General features: G+C 49.4%; 1 protein-coding gene across 3 annotated transcripts in view; it reads right to left on the reverse strand.

The window, feature by feature from the left end:
• ints8 (integrator complex subunit 8) overlaps nt 1-15,994 on the reverse strand; it is a 145,964-nt gene extending 129,970 nt beyond the window's left edge. For all 3 annotated transcript variants that reach the window (XM_068031562.1, XM_068031563.1, XM_068031561.1), the window contains exons 1-2: nt 15,916-15,994; nt 6,536-6,683 (exon numbers count right to left, since the gene is read on the reverse strand). In XM_068031562.1, the coding sequence (XP_067887663.1) occupies nt 6,536-6,665 (130 nt within the window). In that variant the 5' untranslated portion in view covers nt 6,666-6,683; nt 15,916-15,994. The remainder of the gene's footprint in view (nt 1-6,535; nt 6,684-15,915) is intronic.
• Between the last annotated feature and the right edge of the window lie 2,603 nt (nt 15,995-18,597).

Genomic DNA, 18,597 nt, shown 5'->3' on the forward strand with positions numbered 1-18,597 from the left:
AATGCTGGAACTGTATAAAATGTTGGTTAGGCCACAGCTGGAGTATTGCATACAGTTCTGGTCACCACATTACAGGAAGGACATAATTGCTCTGGAGAGAGTACAGAGGAGATTTACGAGAACGTTGCCAGGGCTTGAAAGTTGCAGCTATGAGGAAAGATTGGATCAGCTAAAGTTGCTTTCCTTAGAACAGAGGAGGCTGAGGGGTGACTTAATTGAGGTGTACAAAATTATGAAGGGCCCAGATAAAGTAGACAGGAAGGACCTGTTTCCCCTAGCGGAGAGGTCAATTACTAGGAGGCACAGATTTAAGGTGATTGGTAGAAGGATTAGAGGGGACATGAGGAAAAACTTGTGGGTGTCTGGAATTCGCTGCCCGGATAGGTGGTGGAGGCAGAAACTCTCAACTCATTTAAAAGGTACCTGGACATGCACCTGAAGTGCTGTAACCTGCAAGGCTACAGACCAGGAGTTGGAAGGTGGGATTAGATTAGGCAGCTAGTTCTTTTTTTAGCTGGCGCAGACTCAATGGGCTGAATGGCCTCCTTCTGTGCCGTAACTTTTCTATGGTTCTATATGGGCAGCAGATGCGTGGGAACACCACCACCTCCAAGCCACACACCATCCTGACTTTGAAATATATCGCTGTTACTTCACTGTTGCTGGATCAAAATCCTGGAACTCCCTCCCTAACAGCACTGTGGGTGTACCCCCACCAAACAGACTGCAGCAGTTCAAGGTGGCAGCTCACCACTACCTTCTCAAGAGCAATTAGAGTTGGGAAACAAATGCTGGCTTTGCCAGTGACGCCCACATCCCATGATATTTTTAAAAATCTAATTGCCATTACACAGACATGGTTACAAAGTGACCAAGGTTGGGAAATAAATATTCCAGGGTACACAACCTTTCGAAAAATCAGACAAAATGGAAAAGTAGTAGTCCTGATCGTAAAGAATGACATAAGGATAGTAAGAAGAAAAGATCTTGGCTCAGAAGATCAGGATGTAGAATCAGTATGGGTGGAGATTAGGAGTAACATGGGTCAGAAAATGCTGGTGGGAGTAGTTTATAGGCCGCCTAACAGTGATGCTGTTGGACAGAGCATTGGAAAGAAATAATTGGAGCTTGTAACAAAGGCAATGTAACAATTTGACAGGGGGGGGGGGTGGGGAGGAGGCTTTAATCTTCATATAAACTGGACAAATCAAATTGGCAAAGATCGTCTGGAAGTTGAGTTTGTAGAATGCCTTTGCGACAGTTTTCTGGAACAATATGTTGTGGAACCAACTAGGGATAAAGCTATTTTAGATCTAGCATTGTGAAATGAGGCAGGTTTAATTAATAATCTCAAAGTAAAAGATGTGCTAGGAAAAATGATCCTAATTCCACATTGAATTTGCAAGCGACGTACACCAATCCCAAAGACGAATCTTGAACTTAAAGCTAATTATGTAGGTATGAGGGGAGAGCTGGCTGAGATTGATTGGGTAAATAGACTAAAAGGTATGGTGGTAAATAAACAGTAGGAAACATTTAAAGAAGCAATTCAAAATGTTCAACAAAAATATATTCCATAATAAAAAAAACTCAGCAAGAAAGATCCACCCTGGTTTACGAGAGAAGTTAAGGATAGTATTAGATTAAAAGAAGAAGCTTATAATGTAGCAAAGAATAGTAGTAAGCCTGTGGATTGGTATGTTTTAGAAACTAGCAAAGGTTGACCAAAAGTTGATAAAAAGGGAAAAAATGGAATGAGAGTAAACAAGCCAGGAATATAAAAACAGATTGAAAGAGCTTTTACAAGTACATGAAAAGGAGAGTAGCTAAAGTGAACGTGGTCCCTTAGAGGCAGAGACAGGAGAAATCATGGGGAATAAGAAAATGTCTTGTGTATCTGTCTTCGCAATGGAAGACACAAATTACATACCAGAAATAAAGGGTAACCAAGGGACTAATAAGAGGGAGGAACTTAAGGTAATTAATATCAGCAGAGAAAAAGTACTGAAGAAACTTAAGGAACTAAAGGTTGATAAATCCCCATCAGATGACCTACACCCTAGGGTTCTAAAAGAAGTAGCTGCAGAGATAGTGGATGCACTGGTTATGATTTCCCAAAATTCCCTAGATTCTAGAATGGTCCCAGCAGATTGGAAGTTAGCAAATTCAAGAAAGAAAGGAAAGAGAAAATGAGGAACTACAGACCAGTTAGCCTGACATCAGTCAGCAGGAAAATGCTGGTATCTATTATTTAGGAAATCTTAACAATGCACTTGGAAAATCATAGTATGACCAGACACAGTCAACATGATTTTATGAAAGCTGTGTTTGCTGACACTGCAACCACTAGGTGGCGCAATACTGGCATATGTGCAAATGCAGCCTCGTTAATGGAAAGTTCAGTCTGCGATGTTTCAGGCAGCTACCAGTAATAAAGGTGGCGCTGCTCAACTTGGCCAAAAAAAAAGAATTGAACCTAAATCCCTCAATGGCCGCGATTGCCACCATCACACCCCACCAACAGTACCCCGCTCCCTCGCGTGATCGCCACTTCTCTTCCCCACTCCAGCCTTCGCCCCGTTCCATCTTGCCTCTCCTGACTGCCCACCACTCCATCCTGCCATTCTCTCCTGTGCCCGCCTTTTTGCCGCTCCATCCTACCGTTCTCTCCCGTGCCTGTCTATTCGCTGTTCCCTCCCTCAACTCACGCAGGGTGCTAGCGGTGAGGCGGGAGTGGCGAGCTGGCAGGAGCGGGAGAGAATGGCGGGAGGGAGCAGGGAAGAGAAGTGGTGATTGAGACACCGATTGCATGAGGGTGCAGGATGCTGTTGGGGGGGGGGGGGGGTGTGAGGTGGAAACGCGATGGCAGCCATTGAACGGTGAAGCAACACTTGGACGTCCTGACGTCGTTGCGTGGTGACACGACGCACGGATGCGCAGACCCATGCTGGCAAATGTTTGGACGCACTGATGACGTCAGCAATCGCTCTGCGTTGTCAGGAGACACTCCGTTCTATGAAAGGGAAAGTGTCTGACAAATTTATTACAGTTTTTTTGAAGCTATAACTAGTAGGATAGAAAACGGGGAGCCAGTAGATGCAATATACTTGCCACACAAAAGGTTAACAGGCAAGATAAGGGATCACAGAGTTGGGGGTAATATATTAGCATGGATAGAGGATTGGTTAATGGAAAGAAGCCAAGAGTAGGGATAAACGGGACATTTTCAAGTTGGCAGATTATAAATAGCGAGGTGCCACAAGGATCAGTACTGGGGCCTCAGCTATTTACAATCTTATTAATGTACCTAAGTTTGCTGATGATACGAAGCTAGGTGGGAATGTAAGCTGGAAAGAGGATACAAAGAAGTATAGACAGGTTAAATAAGTAGGCAACAAGGTGACACATGGAGAATAATGTGGGGAAGCGTGAGGTTATTCACTTTGGTAGTAGGAATAGAAAAGCAGTATTTTTTTTTTTAAAGGTGTGAAACTTCTAAATGTTGATATTCAGTGGGAATTGGGTGTACTCATACAGGAACACAAAGTTGGCATGCACAGGAAGCAATTAAGAAGGCAATGACATGTTGGCCTTTATTGCAAGGGGAATGGAGTACAGTAATAAGAAAGTCTTGCTTTGGTTGTACAGGGCTTTGCTGAGACCACACCGGGAGTACTCTGTGCAGTTTTGGTCTCTATATTTAAGGAAGGATATATTTGCCTTGGAGGCAGTACAGCAAAGGTTCACTAGATTGGTTCCCAAGATGAGAGGCTGAGTAAATTGGGCCTATACTCTCTGGAGTTTAGAAGAATGAGAGGTGATTGCATAGAAACGTACAAGAATATGAAGGGGCTTGACAGGGTAGACTCAGAGGTGGTTTCCCTGATTGGGGGAATCTAGAACACAGGACATAGACTCAGGATAAGAGACTGATCATTTAGGACTGAGATGAGGAGAAATTTATTCACCCATAGGGTTGCGGTTGCTCTTTCTTGGAATATATTTAAGACTGAGATTGACTGACTTTTGATCTCTTAGGGAATCAAAGGATATTATGAGTGGGTGAGAAAGGGGAGTTGTGGCAGAAGATCAGCAATGATCTTTAAATGGCACAGCAGGATTGAGGAGCCGTATGGTCGACTCCTGCTCCTATTTCTTAAGTGACAATCCAGCAGAAAGCACTGGACAGAATTCAGGTGCAGAAATTCTGGCTGAGTTTTCTTTTCCTTTGTAGCCTTGGGGTATAGAGACCAATTAGAGTCATAGAGTCGTACAGCATAGAAACAGGCCCTTCGGCCCACCGTGTTCATGCCGCCATAATGCCTATCTATACTAATCCCACCTGCCAGCATTAACTCCATATCCCTCTATGCCTTGCTCATTCAAGTACCTGTCCAGATGCCTCTTAAATGTTGCTACTGTTCCTGCCTCCACCACCTCCTCAGGCAGCTCATTCCAGATACCCACTATTCTTTGTGTGAAAAATTTAACCCTCTGATCCCCTTTAAACCTCCTCCCTCGCACCTTAAATCTATGCCCTCTAGTTTTAGTCACCCCTACCATGGGAAACACTCTCTGGCTATCTACCCTATCTATGTCTCTCATTATTTTATATACCTCTATCATGTCCCCTCTCAGCCTCCTTCGCTCCAGGGAAAACAGATCCAGCCTATCCAATCTCTCTTTGTAACTCAAGCCCTCCAAACCAGGCAACATCCTCGTGAATCTTTTCTGCACCCTCTCGAGCTTAATCACATCTTTCCTGTAGTGCAGCGACCAGAACTGCACATAGTACTCCAAATGCGGCCTAACCAACGTCATGTACAACTGTAACATGACGTCCCAACTCTTGCACTCAATGCCTCGGCCGATGAAGGCAAGCATGCCATACGCCTTCTTCACCACCCTGTCTACCTGTGTTGCCACTTTCAGGGAACTATGTAATTGCGCCCCAAGGTCTCTCTGCTCAAGAATACTCCCCAGGGCCCTGCCATTCACTGTATATGTCCTGCCCTGGTTTAATTTCCCAAAAAGCATCACTTCACACTTGTCTGCATTGAATTCCATTTGCCACTCCCTTGCCCACTTTCCCAGTTGATCTATATCCTGTTGTAACCTTAGACAACCTTCTTCACTGTCCACTATACCACCAATTTTGGTGTCATTTGCAAACTTACTAATCATGACCCTTACATTCACATCCAAGTCATTAATATATATGACAAACAACAGAGGGCCCAGCGCCAATCCCTGCGGCACACCACTGGTCACTGGCCTCCAATATGAAAAACAACCCTCTGCCTCCTATCACCAAGCCAATTTTGTATCCAATTTGCTAGCTCACCCTGGATCTCATGTGTTCAAACCTTCTGGACCATCCTACCATGTGGGACCCTGTCAAAGGCCTTGCTAAAGTCAATGTAGACAATGTCCATCGCCCTGCCCTCGTCAATCCTCTTGGTCACCTCCTCGAAAAACCCAATCAAATTCGTGAGACATGATTTACCACACACAAAGCCATGCTGACTATCCCTAATCAGACCATGCCTTTCCAGATGCATATAAATCCTGTCTCTCAGAAGCCCTTCCAATAACTTTCCCACCACTGATGTAAGGCTCAGCGGCCTGTAGTTCCCTGGCTTATCCCTGCTGCCCTTCTTAAATAACAGCACAACATTAGCTATCCTCCAGTCTTCCGGTACCTCACCCGTGGCTAACGATGATACAAAAATCTCTGCCAGGGCCCCAGCAATCTCCTCCCTTGTTTCCCATAGCATCCTAGTAGTACTCCTACTGGAGACCACACTTAGATCAGTTAACCTAGCAACAAGTCTGCCACTTTTTGCATTATCTGGCTTAATGTTACACAGGTGGTACCTTTATTTAAAGATATTAGGGTCCCTGAAGGTGTCTAGAGTGGGCAAGTCTTCGATATTTGTGAGTATCTTCTGAGCTGAACTTTATTAAACTGATGATTCAGAATTGCCTGACTCTCAATATGGGTGTTGCATGTCTCACTCAAGAAGCACAAACCGCAAGCCTGAACATAGTTTCAAAAGCTTTCAGGCACCTATAGTGCCTACTCATTTGAGTTTACAATTTCTTTATCAGACACAAAGATGAAATGAAGGGAAATTCTGATATCCAAAGAATCACTAGAGAATAAAACTAAATTTTAAAATTTTAGACTGATGTTTACTGCCGTCCTCATATAGCAAATGTCATCTGCTAAGTCTGCAATAGCTTGAGATATTTTTGCCAAAAGGCTACCAAAATATTTAATTAAAAGATGGCAGTTTGTTTTGCGAGTTTTCTTTTGCGTAATACATTACTGCTGAGCAGCTCTGATGTTGTGCTTCCTGTTTCACTTCTAAAAGACACAATGACAGTCATGTTATTGACAACATGACTGCAGTAACAGCACTTTATGATCTCGACAGAAGAAAATGACAGTAACTACTTGAACACTTGCTTTCTGTAAGCAGCAGCAGTAAGCTGCCTGGCAAAATCTTTAAGCCAGGATATCTGAACATACCCGGATAAGACTTCTGCAAATGTTTTTCAAGCAGTCCTTCATCCAACAGGAACTCGAACCAAATTGTCTGAGGCGGAGTACAGGGTCGGCTAGAGGTCACTGCCTCACGATCAGCTGCTTCTGCACTCATTCTGTTCCAGCACTAGGCCTGAAAATTAAAGAAAATTAAACTCAGGCAAAATTTAAGACTCTTCTCCACCCCCACCCCCCCCCCCCCCCTCCACCCAATAAAAATAGTTCCCTCTTTAAAGTGCTCCATCATGGAACTATGAATCAGTCAAGAGGACAGGCTACCAAGACTCCAAGCCCTGTCCACTGCCAATACTACTTCACAAACACCCAGACATGCTCATTTCCTACAGGGCTAGGGTTCCCAACCCTCTCGATTTTGAAATGAGTCTCCAGATATTGATGGTTCGTATCCCAAAAATTGCCACTGGCAAGTCAGGAGCAAAAATTCTTTGGAAGTGACTTATCTTTTGCTGCACATTATTTTATTTAGAGAGAATGAGGCTGACATTTTTTAAATGGTGTAGCATCCAACTGGCTGCTCACTGCTGCGCTGCATCTGCTTGCCACACTTCCGGAACCTCGTAATTTGGACTGCCTGGGTGTGCTGAGTTGACATTCATGGAACAGTTCCAGCATGTGGAAGGACGGAGAGGGAGTCAGGACTGGTATGGAGGCAGAAGAATACATAATGAGTGAGGATTTGTGGAAAGGAATATCGGACTTAGCAGCAGCAGGCGGCCATTTGACCCTTCGAACCTGCTCTGCTATTCGTTAAGATCATGGCTGACCTGGCTGTGGTCTCAACTCCACTTTCCTGTCTGCACCCCAGAACCCTTGACTCCCTCGTCTATTAAAAATCTAACTTAGCCTTGAATAAATTCAATGACCCAGCCTCCACTGCTTTCTGGGGAAGACCTGACCTAGGAGTGTTTGCAACTTCTTGAAGGTACAGAAAAACATCTCCCTGCAATGACAAAACAGTACAGAGCAGCTACTCTCGGTTTTCGTATCTGGCTGCAATAATGTTTGACGTGTTGGCAACCAGTTAAAACTGAACCTCTGAACACTGCTGCAAGCAAAACCCCCAGATAAAAATCATCAGGGTGACAAAAGTATTTTTTTCATTTTCTTTGAACAATTTTGTTTCTTATAAAAACATCAGAGAAATTTCAGGGTAAAAAGGCTGTTTGATTAGAGAGTCAGCCAATTGGGTAATGATGAGTTTGCCCGCTTTCCATTTGGATGAGTAAGGCAGTGTGTTGTGAGGATGGATGTGTCAGGTGACCAATGGCATGGAGTGGCAGGAGGCAGGGCAGTTGGCAGAAGGTCATGTGACAAAACCTCTATGGAAACATCCAATCAATGCTGGCAACCCTATTCACAGCAGACCATTTTATTCGCCTGCTTTTACCTATCGGCCACCACAAATTGCTTCATCTCGTGAAATGAGAACAGAAAGTGTTGGAAATACTTAGCAGGTCCGGCAGCACCTGTGGAGAAAGTCTTAACGTTTCAGGTTAGTGACCCTTCGTCTGCTGCCAGACCTGCTGAGTATTTCCAACATTTTCTGCTCTTATTTCAGATTTCCAGCATTCACAGTACGTTACTTTTATGTTCTGTCTCATGAGCTGATTTAAACCACAGATGAAATTCGTAGGTCTACTTGCTGGAGATCAACACATTAGAACAACTTGCATTTAAGATAGCACTTTTAACATAGGAAAATGTCCCAAAAATGTTGCTTCACAAACAAAAATGACCATTAGTACTGGAACCCATGCTGCTGTCAAATTCCCTGCACACTGGAATGCAAGCAAACATAAAATGGGAGTCATCCAGCATAAACAATCCGGGCCCAAGGTAAGCGCTGAACTCATGTCACATATTTCTTCTTTAACTATGAAAATTCGAGTTTGAATTTATTTAACCATCTCTCATGTATATTAAGCACAGCATGTTGAGAGAAGCCTGAAATCAGCAAGCTTTTCAATTTTTAATGCAACTTATACTTGTGCATTAAAAATGCAAAGAAACAAACAAGTGCAGATCTCCAAGGATAAAATTTAAAATGCTTAAAAAATTCAATTAAGAACAGAAAAATATTACCGTTTCTTCAAAATCTGCTTATAGTTTGATGAGAACCTCTAACCAAATACAATTGCAGGGACATTAATTAGAAAGTTCAGTAATTTGGGAGGTGGGGCTATTACTATGGGAGGAAATGCTTTTGGGAAGAGGGATCGATAAGACGATTGTAAAATACTGAGTAAATTTGGGCGTGTGGTACTTCTATGCATAATTCACTTACGGTCAAAATTCCTTGATGTTTTAGCCCGGGTACTGGGTTTGCACCCAAGTTGTGCACATTTTTGGGGACAGGTAACCCAGCAAAGCAGGAAGTTCCAGGTGGCCACTTTTAAGTAAGATGTTTGTCCTCAGGCAGGGGAAGAGTCTGAGTTGCTCCACTATGCTGATGCACGCCATCTAATGGACGACTCTATAGTTACACCTGCATGGTTAATTGCAGCATTAACCTGCACTGTTGGTTAAGAATCTATGCAGTGTCTAAGGCGTAGGTAATTGAAAAAAAAAATCCAGAAATTATATTAGGTGGAAAGTGCTCTCACCTAAAATCTCATTAAAAATTATACTGAGTAAACGTCATACTTATGGAGGCTGAAGGGGAAAGAAGACACTAACCTTTTGGCATATATTTGATACAAACATTACACGACAATTGGATGCAAGTAAATTTGTAAACAAATTATATTTAATGATTGTGAAAATTTTTTTTTAAATCACTCAAATTAATAGCCAGATCTTAGCTTCTGCATTTATTAGATGGGATTTACATCCTGAGGTCACCTGCAAAAAGGTCTTTTGTCTGGTAATTTACTTCACAGACCAAGAATGCAGCACTCCCACCCCCATCCTCGGTTAGAGATGGGTTGGTATAGTTTAGGTGGAATTCATTTCCACCTAGAAACTAATTGTAAGATGTCATGATTATTACATTTTGAAACTTCAAATATCTGTTTTTTGGGCATTATAAAATCATATACTCAGTACGGATGACCAGTCTAATTGTATTCTCTTGGGCTGTCACTCAACATCAACTGATTTAAAGTATCAATCCTGTATGAAACACTGTGCTATGAAATGATAAATCAGACCTTTGATTGTCATAGAACATTTTATTGCTGCAGTATGTCACGAAAGCTGATGAGTAAAAACAGAGTGAAAAGTGCTGAAAATCTGAAATTCTATTGCCCATTCCTTGTTGCCCTTGAGAAGGTGCTGACCTAGTGCTCTAGAACGAGCTGCGTCCCTAACCAAGCTGTTCCAGTACATGTACAACACTGGCATGTACCAACAGCGGAAAGTTGCCCATGCATGTCCTGTCCATAAAAAAGAACAAATCAAATTCAGGCAATTACCACCCCATCTGTCCACTCTCAACCATCAGCAAAGCAATGGAAGTCATCATTGACAAAGCTATCACTCACCAATAACCTCACAGATGCTTGGTTTCAGTTCCGTCCAGACCACTCAGCTCCAAACCTCATTACAGGCTTGGTCCAAACATGGATAAAATGGTCAAATTCCAGAGCTGAAGTGAAAGTGACTGCCCTTGACATCAAGGTAGCATTTGACAGAGCATGGCATCATGGAGCACTCGAAAGTTAAGTCAATGGAAATCAGGAGGAAAACTCTCCACTGGTTGGAGTCATAACAAGCACAAAGAAAGATGGTTGTGGTTGTTGGAGGCCAATCATCACAGCCTCAGGAGTTCCTCAGGATAGTGTCCTAGACCCAACCATCATAGCTGCTTCTTCAATGACCATCAAGGGGCATCATAAGGGCAGATGATTGCAATGTTCAGTTCCATTCTCAACTCCTCAGTACCAAAGCAGTCTGTGCCCACATGCAGCAGGACCTGGACAACATTCAGGCTTGGGTTGATAAGTGCCAAGTAACATTCGTGCTACATAAGTGCCAGGCAATGACCATCTCCAACAAGGGAGAATTTAACAATTTCCCTTTGACATTCAACAGCATTACCTTCGCTAAATCCCCCATCAACATCCTGGGGAGGTCATCATTCATGTTCCCTCTAAGCTTCATGGCCCCTTAAAGTTACCGTGTGTGCACGGCTGCACAAAATATTTTAAAGGGCCCGCGCACTTAAATGAATCAGCTGTGTACTACAAAAAAAAAAAGAGTACATTGATCACCATTGATGAGAAACTCAACTGGACCAGCCCTATAAATATCATGGCTACAAGAGCAGGTCAGAGGCTGAGAATTCTGTGGCGTGTAACTCACCTCCTGACTCCCCAAAGCCTGTCCACCATCTACAAAGCACAAGTCAGGTGCGTGACGGAATGCTCTCTACTTGCCTGGATGAGTGCAGCTCCAATAACACTAAAGTTGTTCGACACCATTCAGGACAAAATGGCCCATTTTATTGGCACCTCATCCACCATCTTAAACATTCACTCCCTTCACAACCGTGCTTACAATATGTATCAACTACAAGTTGCACACTAACAACTTGCCAAAACTCCTTCAACAGCACCTTCCAAACTCACGACCTCTACCACCTGGAAGAACAAGGGAAGCAGGTGCATAGAAACACCACCACCTGCAAGTTCCCCTCCAAGTCACACACCATCCTGACTTGGAAATACATCACTGTTGCTGCATCGTCACTGAATCAAATTCCCTAACAGCACTGTAGGAGTTTCAACACCACATGGATAGCAGCAGTTCAAGGCAGCGTCTCACTAACACCTTCTCAAGGGGAATTAGGGATGGGCAATAAATGCTGGAAATGCCAGCAACTCCCATATTCAACAAACAAATAATAAAAAAAAGTGTGACTAGAATCTAATTCCACAGGCCATACGTTTAGTGACTAATAAATATTCAAGTCTAACCACATGAAACTAGCTGTCAAAATGGAAATGTATAGTTCATCATACAAGGCACTGGCAGCATTGTGCAAGTATACCAATGCTATCGATCCTCCTTTATGATGCTTCTTAAAACCTATCCCTTTGATAAAGCTTTTGGTCATCTGTCCTCATACCTCCTTATTTGGCTCTATCAAATTTTGTTTGATAATGCCCATGAAGTAACTTGAGACATTTCACTATCTTAAAGTTGCTATCTAATATAATAGTTTCTGTCTGTCCGCAGAGAGCTGAAGTGGTGGGCACAGCCTGACCCCACGCACCTTGGTTATTGTTCCCCGCTCTTGCCACTCCCTGGCCTCAGTTACAGGGCTGCCATACTAAGAGGAAAGTTGAAGGAGTGAATCTCAGAGGCATATAAAGTATAAAATGGCACAGCTAAGGAGTGCCCAGAATGCGACTCTGACGTTTGTCAGGTAAAAGACTGAGGATGCAAATTTTGGCCTCAGTTATTGGCTGGCTCACGGATCTCTCAGCTCTCCAATCCTAGTAACTGGACCCCGGCTCCCACTGCTCCCTGGTCCTGGTTACTGGTCCCTGCCGTCTTCCCCCTACACCCATGTCATTTGCAACCCCACCCCCCGCCCCGCAACTGCCCCAGGTCCATGCTGTCTCACCCCATTCCCCCCAGCCCGTACCATTTTTCCCTTGCCTGACCACACCACCCCACCACCCCCCCGTGCCACATAAGCTGTCTGCTCAGTAACAGAGGGTGGGCTGCTTCCTGGCCTCCCTTACCAGCCCCTAACCCCGATTTCCCTGGCCTCCCTTACTGGCCCCCTGCCCCCGCCATTCCTCGGCCACCTGTACAGGTCCCTGCCCCCACAGCCTCCCTTACCGGCTCCCAGCCCTCGCCTCTCCCTGGCCTCCAGTTCCGCCACACGACGACAATTTTGGGGGGTGGGGGGAGGGGAGGAGAGAAGGGGGAATGAATTGCGTGGCGGGAGGAGGCAGACGATGGAGGAGAGGGAGGTGGCAGCAGCATGGGGTGGGGGGGGTCAACTTGGGAGGGTCCAGTGACCCGGGTTCAATTCTGGGTACTGCCTGTGTGGAGTTTGCAAGTTCTCCCTGTGTCTGCGTGGGTTTTCGCCGGGTGCTCCGGTTTCCTCCCACAGCCAAAGACTTGCAGGTTCATAGGTAAATTGGCCATTATAAATTGCCCCTAGTATAGGTAGGTGGTAGGGAATTATAGAGACAGGTGGGGATGTGGTAGGAATATGGGATTAGTGTAGGATTAGTATAAATGGGTGGTTGATGGTCGGCACAGACTCGGTGGGCCGAAGGGCCTGTTTCAGTGCTGTATCTCTAAATAAATAAAATAAAAATAAGGGTTGGGATAGGGATGATCGGAGAGAGATAAAAGGAATAGGATGTGTATGGCATGGGAGGGATGGAATGGCATAGGATAGGGATTTAAAGAAGTACTGTTGCAATAAAGATATAAATTTCATGCAAATGTTCTGCAGGTCTCTGCTAAAATAACTAACTTGCTGTAGAGGGCAGGAAATAGGGGCTTGGAGAGAAAGGGGGACTAGGGAATGAAGATTGGGAGTTTGAGCTCAGGCAGGGAGTGAGAATGAGACTAGCAAATTCTAGGATGTTTGGTAGGAATATGGGATTAGTGTAGGATTAGTATGAATGGGTGGTTGATGTTCGGCACAGACTCGGTGGGCCGAAGGGCCTGTTTCAGTGCTGTATCTCTAATCTAATCTAAAATGGGGTGAAGGGATTGAAGTTTGGGCTGAGGAAGATGGGAAAGCTAGGGAATGCAGTGGCCAGGTATGGTGCTCAGCATTTCCTGCAGAGCCCAGAGCAGGAGCAGTAACAGGGTGGATGGGAGCAGTACCAAGAGACGAGGAGCCAATAAAGGAGTAAATGAAATCCAGGGACCCTCTGGGTAAACAGTGAAAGATTGTCTCTACTGGTGGGTGACTGGGGGTGCTGCAAGCTTCAATACAGGAGGAGATGTAGGATGGACAAGTACTAACAATGGCCCACAGTAGTGCTGTGGAGCAGGGAAGAATTAGAACATTACAGCGCAGTACAGGCCCTTCGGCCCTCGATGTTGCGCCGACCTGTGAAACCATCTGACCTACACTATTCCATTTTCATCCATATGTCTATCCAATGACCACTTAAATGCCCTTAAGTTGGCGAATCTACTACTGCTGCAGGCAGGGCGTTCCACGCCCTTACTACTCTCTGAGTAAAGAAACTACCTCTCACATCTGTCCTATATCTATCACCCCTCAACTTGAAGCTATGTCCCCTCGTGTTTGCCATCACCATCCGAGGAAAAAGACGCTCACTATCCACCCTATCTAACCCTTTGATTATCTTATATGTCTCTATTAAGTCACCTCTCCTCCTCCTTCTCTCCAACGAAAACAACCTCAAGTCCCTCAGCCTTTCCTCGTAAGACCTTCCCTCCATACCAGGCAACATCCTAGTAAATCTCCTCTGCACCCTTTCCATAGCTTCCACATCCTTCCTATAATGCGGTGACCAGAACTGCACGCAATACTCCAGGTGCGGTCTCACCAGAGTTTTGTACAGCTGCAGCATGACCTCGTGGCTCCGAAACTCGATCCCCCTACTAATAAAAGCTAACACACCATATGCCTTCTTAACAGCCCTATTAAACCTGGGTAGCAACCTTCAGGGATTTATGCACCTGGACACCAAGATCTCTCTGTTCATCTACACTACCAAGAATCTTCCATTAGCCCAGTACTCTGCATTCCTGTTACTCCTTCCAAAGTGAATCACCTCACACTTTTCCGCATTAAACTCCATTTGCCATCTCTCAGCCCAGCTCTGCAGCCTATCTATGTCCCTCTGTACCCTACAACATCCTTCGGCACTATCCACAACTCCACCGACCTTAGTGTCATCCGCAAATTTACTAACCCACCCTTCTACACCCTCTTCCAGGTCATTTATAAAAATGACAAACAGCAGTGGCCCCAAAACAGATCCTTGCGGTACACCACTAGTAACTAAACTCCAGGATGAACATTTGCCATCAACCACCACCCTCTGTCTTCTTTCAGCTAGCCAATTTCTGATCCAAAGCTCTAAATCACCTTCAACCCCATACTTCCGTATTTTCTGCAATAGCCTACCGTGGGGAACCTTATCAAACGCCTTACTGAAATCCATATACACCACATCCACTGCTTTACCCTCATCCACCTGTTTGGTCACCTTCTCGAAAAACTCAATAAGGTTTGTGAGGCACGACCTACCCGTCACAAAACCGTGCTGACCATCTCTAATGAACTTATTCTTTTCTAGATGATTATAAATCCTGTCTCTTATAACCTTTTCCAACATTTTACCCACAACTGAAGTAAGGCTCACAGGTCTATAATTATCAGGGCAGAAGCTCTCCTACTCCTCCATGCTCCACTCAAGAGGTTCCAAAAAAATCTTTCCCAACCATTTCTTCACCAGAGTCCAACAATCCTTTTTGGGCTCTTGTACAGCTGGCAAAACTAATCAGAGCTTAAGTTTTTCATGCATTTTTCAAAGAGTCCTTGTCCAAATGCAAGACCCTTGCCATACTAAATTGATTCAATGCTGATTTCAGGCAGCTGTCAAGTACCTCTAAACAGAGTATAGACCAATTATGGCAGCAGTGATTAGGTGCAGGACCACACGACCAAAAATTGATACAGACTGTACCCAAACAAGCGAAACAAGTTACCCATGTCCAAATAACTTTTCTGTAAATGTAGTCTGAGCCAAGTAGCAGGATGTCAGAACAGGCCCACCATATAAACTGAGTTTGATAACCTGCTCTAGAAATGCTGCAGAAGTCGAAATGCTGTTAGTTTATTTGGTTTAAAAAACAAAACAAAAGGCAAGTCTTAGTCTGTTCGTAGTAGTGAGATCAAAGCCACTTACCATCACAGAGCAATAACTGGTTACCAATTTGACTTACATTTGTCAGAATGACGATGAACACTTTCAATAATTATAATTTCCAATTTGACAAAGAGTTAATAAAGAGAAGATTGAGTGTTCTTATTTTGAAATCCAACAAATTCAACAGTAAACTTTGAATCACTTGAAACTTTCCGACAGTTCACTTAACTGTGTTTAAGTAACTGCCCGGACCCATCAAAATACTAGCTTTAAAATGTAAACACACACTTCTCCCCAATGCCTGTGAAAGTCCAACAGAAAGAACGTGACGAGGCCTGGAACCTCCAAATAAAATTAATTCCATTTCACATATTAAGACCGAGTTACCGCAAGATTCCCCACTCGCCGGCGCTTCAGGTTTGTTCCATCATCCGCAAGGAATCAGCGATTCTCCCCAACTCCTAAAGAAAGACACCGCCGCTTTACGAAACGCTGTTTCCAAATGAATGACAAAAGACTTACTTTCAGGATAAACAAAACGAGCAACTCTCATTCACGGTGAACAACCACGAACATGTTGCACCTTCCGGGAACTACTACCGGGTCAAAAAGGCACATCCGGCCGCACAACCGAAAAACCTTCCCTGGGTCCTGCACAAAAACAACGCCCCTCGTCCCTCCCACCCCACTCCCCACCTCCCACCACACCGCAACCCACCCCACCACACCTCCCCTCCCTCCTCACCCCTCCCTCCCTCCCCCACTCCACCCCCCTTCCCCCTCCCACCCCCTCCTCCCCCTCCCCACCCCCACCCACCACCCCCCCCACCCCCTCCACCTCCCCCCCCCCCCCTCCCCCCCCCCCCCTCCCCCCCTCCCCCCCCTCCCCCATCTCCCCCCTCCCCCCTCCCCCCTCCCCCCCTCCCCCCCCCCCCCCTCTCCCCCCCTCCCCCCCTCCCCCCCTCCCCCCCTCCCCCCCCTCCACCCCCTCCCCTCCCCCCTCCCCTCCTCCCCCTCCCCCCCTCCCCCCTCCCCACTCTCCTCCCCCCCTCCCCCCCCCCTCACCCCCCCCCCCTCACCCCCACTCCCCCCACACCCTCCCCCACCCCTCCTCCCCCCCTCACCCCCCCCTCCCCCCTCACCCCCACCCCCTCTCCCCCCTCCTCCCCCTCCCCCCCCACCTCCCCCCCAACTCCCCTCCCCCTCCTCCCCCCTCCCCCTCCTCCCCCCCTCCCCCCTCCACCCCCCTCTCCCCCTCCCTCCCCCCCCCCATCCTCCCCCCCTCCCCCACTCCCCCCCCCCCCCCCTCACCCCCTCCCCCCCACACCCCCCCCCTCCCACCCTCCCCCCCCCCCTCCCCCCTCTCCTCCCCCCCCTCCTCCCCCCCCTCACCCCCCTCTCCCACCCCCCCCCCCCTCCCCTCCTCCCCCCATCCCTCCCCCCCCCCTCCCCCCCCACCCCCCCCTCCCCCCCCTCTCCTCCCCCCCCCTCCCCCCCCTCCCCCCCTCCCCCCCTCCCCCCCCCTCCCCTCCCCCCCCTCACCCTCCCCCCCCTCCTCCCCCCCCCCCCCTCTCCACCCCCCCTCCCCCCCCCACCCCCACCCCCACCTCCCCCCCCCCCCCACTCCCCCCCCCTCCCCCCCCCCTCCTCCCCCCCTCCCCCCCCCTCTCCTCCCCCACCCCCACTCCTCCCCCCCACCCCCCCTCTCCTCCCCCCCTCACACCCTCCCCCCCACCCCCACCCCCCCCTCTCCTCCCCCCCCCCCCCCCTCTCCTCCCCACCCCTCCCCCCCTCTCCCCCTCCCCCACCCCCTCCCTCCCCCCCACCCCACCCCCTCCTCCCCCCAACCCCCCCCCTCTCCTCCCCCCCCCCCCCCTCACCCCCCACCCCCTCCCCCCCCCTCCCCCCACCCCCTCCCCCCCTCTCCACCCCCCCCCTCCCCCCCCCTCCCCCCCACCCTCCCCCCTCCCCCCTCCCACCCCCACCCACCCCCCCTCCCCCACTCCTCCCCCCCCCCCCCATCCTCCCCCCCCCACCCCCCCACTCTCCCCCCCCCCCCCCCTCCCCCCCCCTCCCCCCCACACCTCCCCCCCCTCCCCCCCCCTCCCCCCCCTCCTCCCCCCCTCCCCCCCTCTCCACCCCCCCCCCCCCCCCTCTCCTCCCCCCCTCCCCCCCCACTCCTCCCCCCCCCCCCCCCCTCTCCTCCCACCCCCCCCTCCACCCCCCCCTCCCCCCCCACCCCCTCCCCCCCCCCTCTCCTCCCCCCCCTCCCCCCCCTCTCCTCCCCCCCCCCTCCTCCCCCCCCTCCCCCCCCTCCTCCCCCCCCTCCCCCCCCCACCTCCCCCCCTCTCCTCCCCCCCTCACCCCCCCTTCCTCCCCCCCCCCCTCCCCCCCCTCTCCCTCCCCCCCCTCTCCCTCCCCCCCCCCCCCTCCCCCCCCTCCCCCCTCCTCCCCCCCTCCCCCCCCCCTCTCCACCCCACCCTCCCCCCCCTCTCCTCCCCACCCCCTCCCCCCCCCTCTCCTCCCCACCCCTCCACCCCCCCCTCTCCTCCCCACCCCTCCCCCCTCCCCCTCCCCCCCCCTCCCCCACCCCCTCCCCCCCCCCTCCCCCCCCCCTCCCCCCCCTCCCCCCCCCACCTCCTCCCCCCCCCCTCCCCCCCTCCTCCCTCCCCCCCCCCCCTCTCCTCCCCCCCCCTCTCCCCCCCCTCCCCCCCCCTCCCTCCTCCCCCCCTCCCCCCCCTCACCTCCCCCTCCCTCCCCCCCTCTCCTCCCCCCCTCTCCTCCCCCCCCCTCTCCTCCCCCCCCTCCCCCCCCTCTCCTCCCCCCCCTCTCCTCCCCCCCTCTCCTCCCCCCTCTCCTCCCCCCCCTCTCCTCCCCCCCTCTCCTCCCCTCTCCTCCCCCCTCCCCTCCCCCCCCTCCTCCCCCCCTCCCCCCCTCTCCTCCCCCCCCTCTCCTCCCCCCTCTCCTCCCCCCCTCTCTCCCCCCCCTCTCTCCCCCCCTCTCCTCCCCCCCCCTCTCCCTCCCCCCTCTCACCCTCCCCCCCCCCTCCTCCCCCCCCTCTCCTCCCCCCCCCTCTCCTCCCCCCCTCCCTCCCCCCCCTCCTCCCCCCTCCTCTCCCCCCCTCTCCTCCCCCCCCTCTCCCCTCCTCCTCCCCCCCTCCCCCCCCTCCCTCCCCCCTCTCCTCCCCCCCTCCCTCCCCCTCTA

Source organism: Heterodontus francisci, chromosome 5 (genome assembly GCF_036365525.1).
Source record: "Heterodontus francisci isolate sHetFra1 chromosome 5, sHetFra1.hap1, whole genome shotgun sequence".
In the NCBI taxonomy this organism is placed as follows: Eukaryota; Metazoa; Chordata; class Chondrichthyes; order Heterodontiformes; family Heterodontidae; genus Heterodontus; species Heterodontus francisci.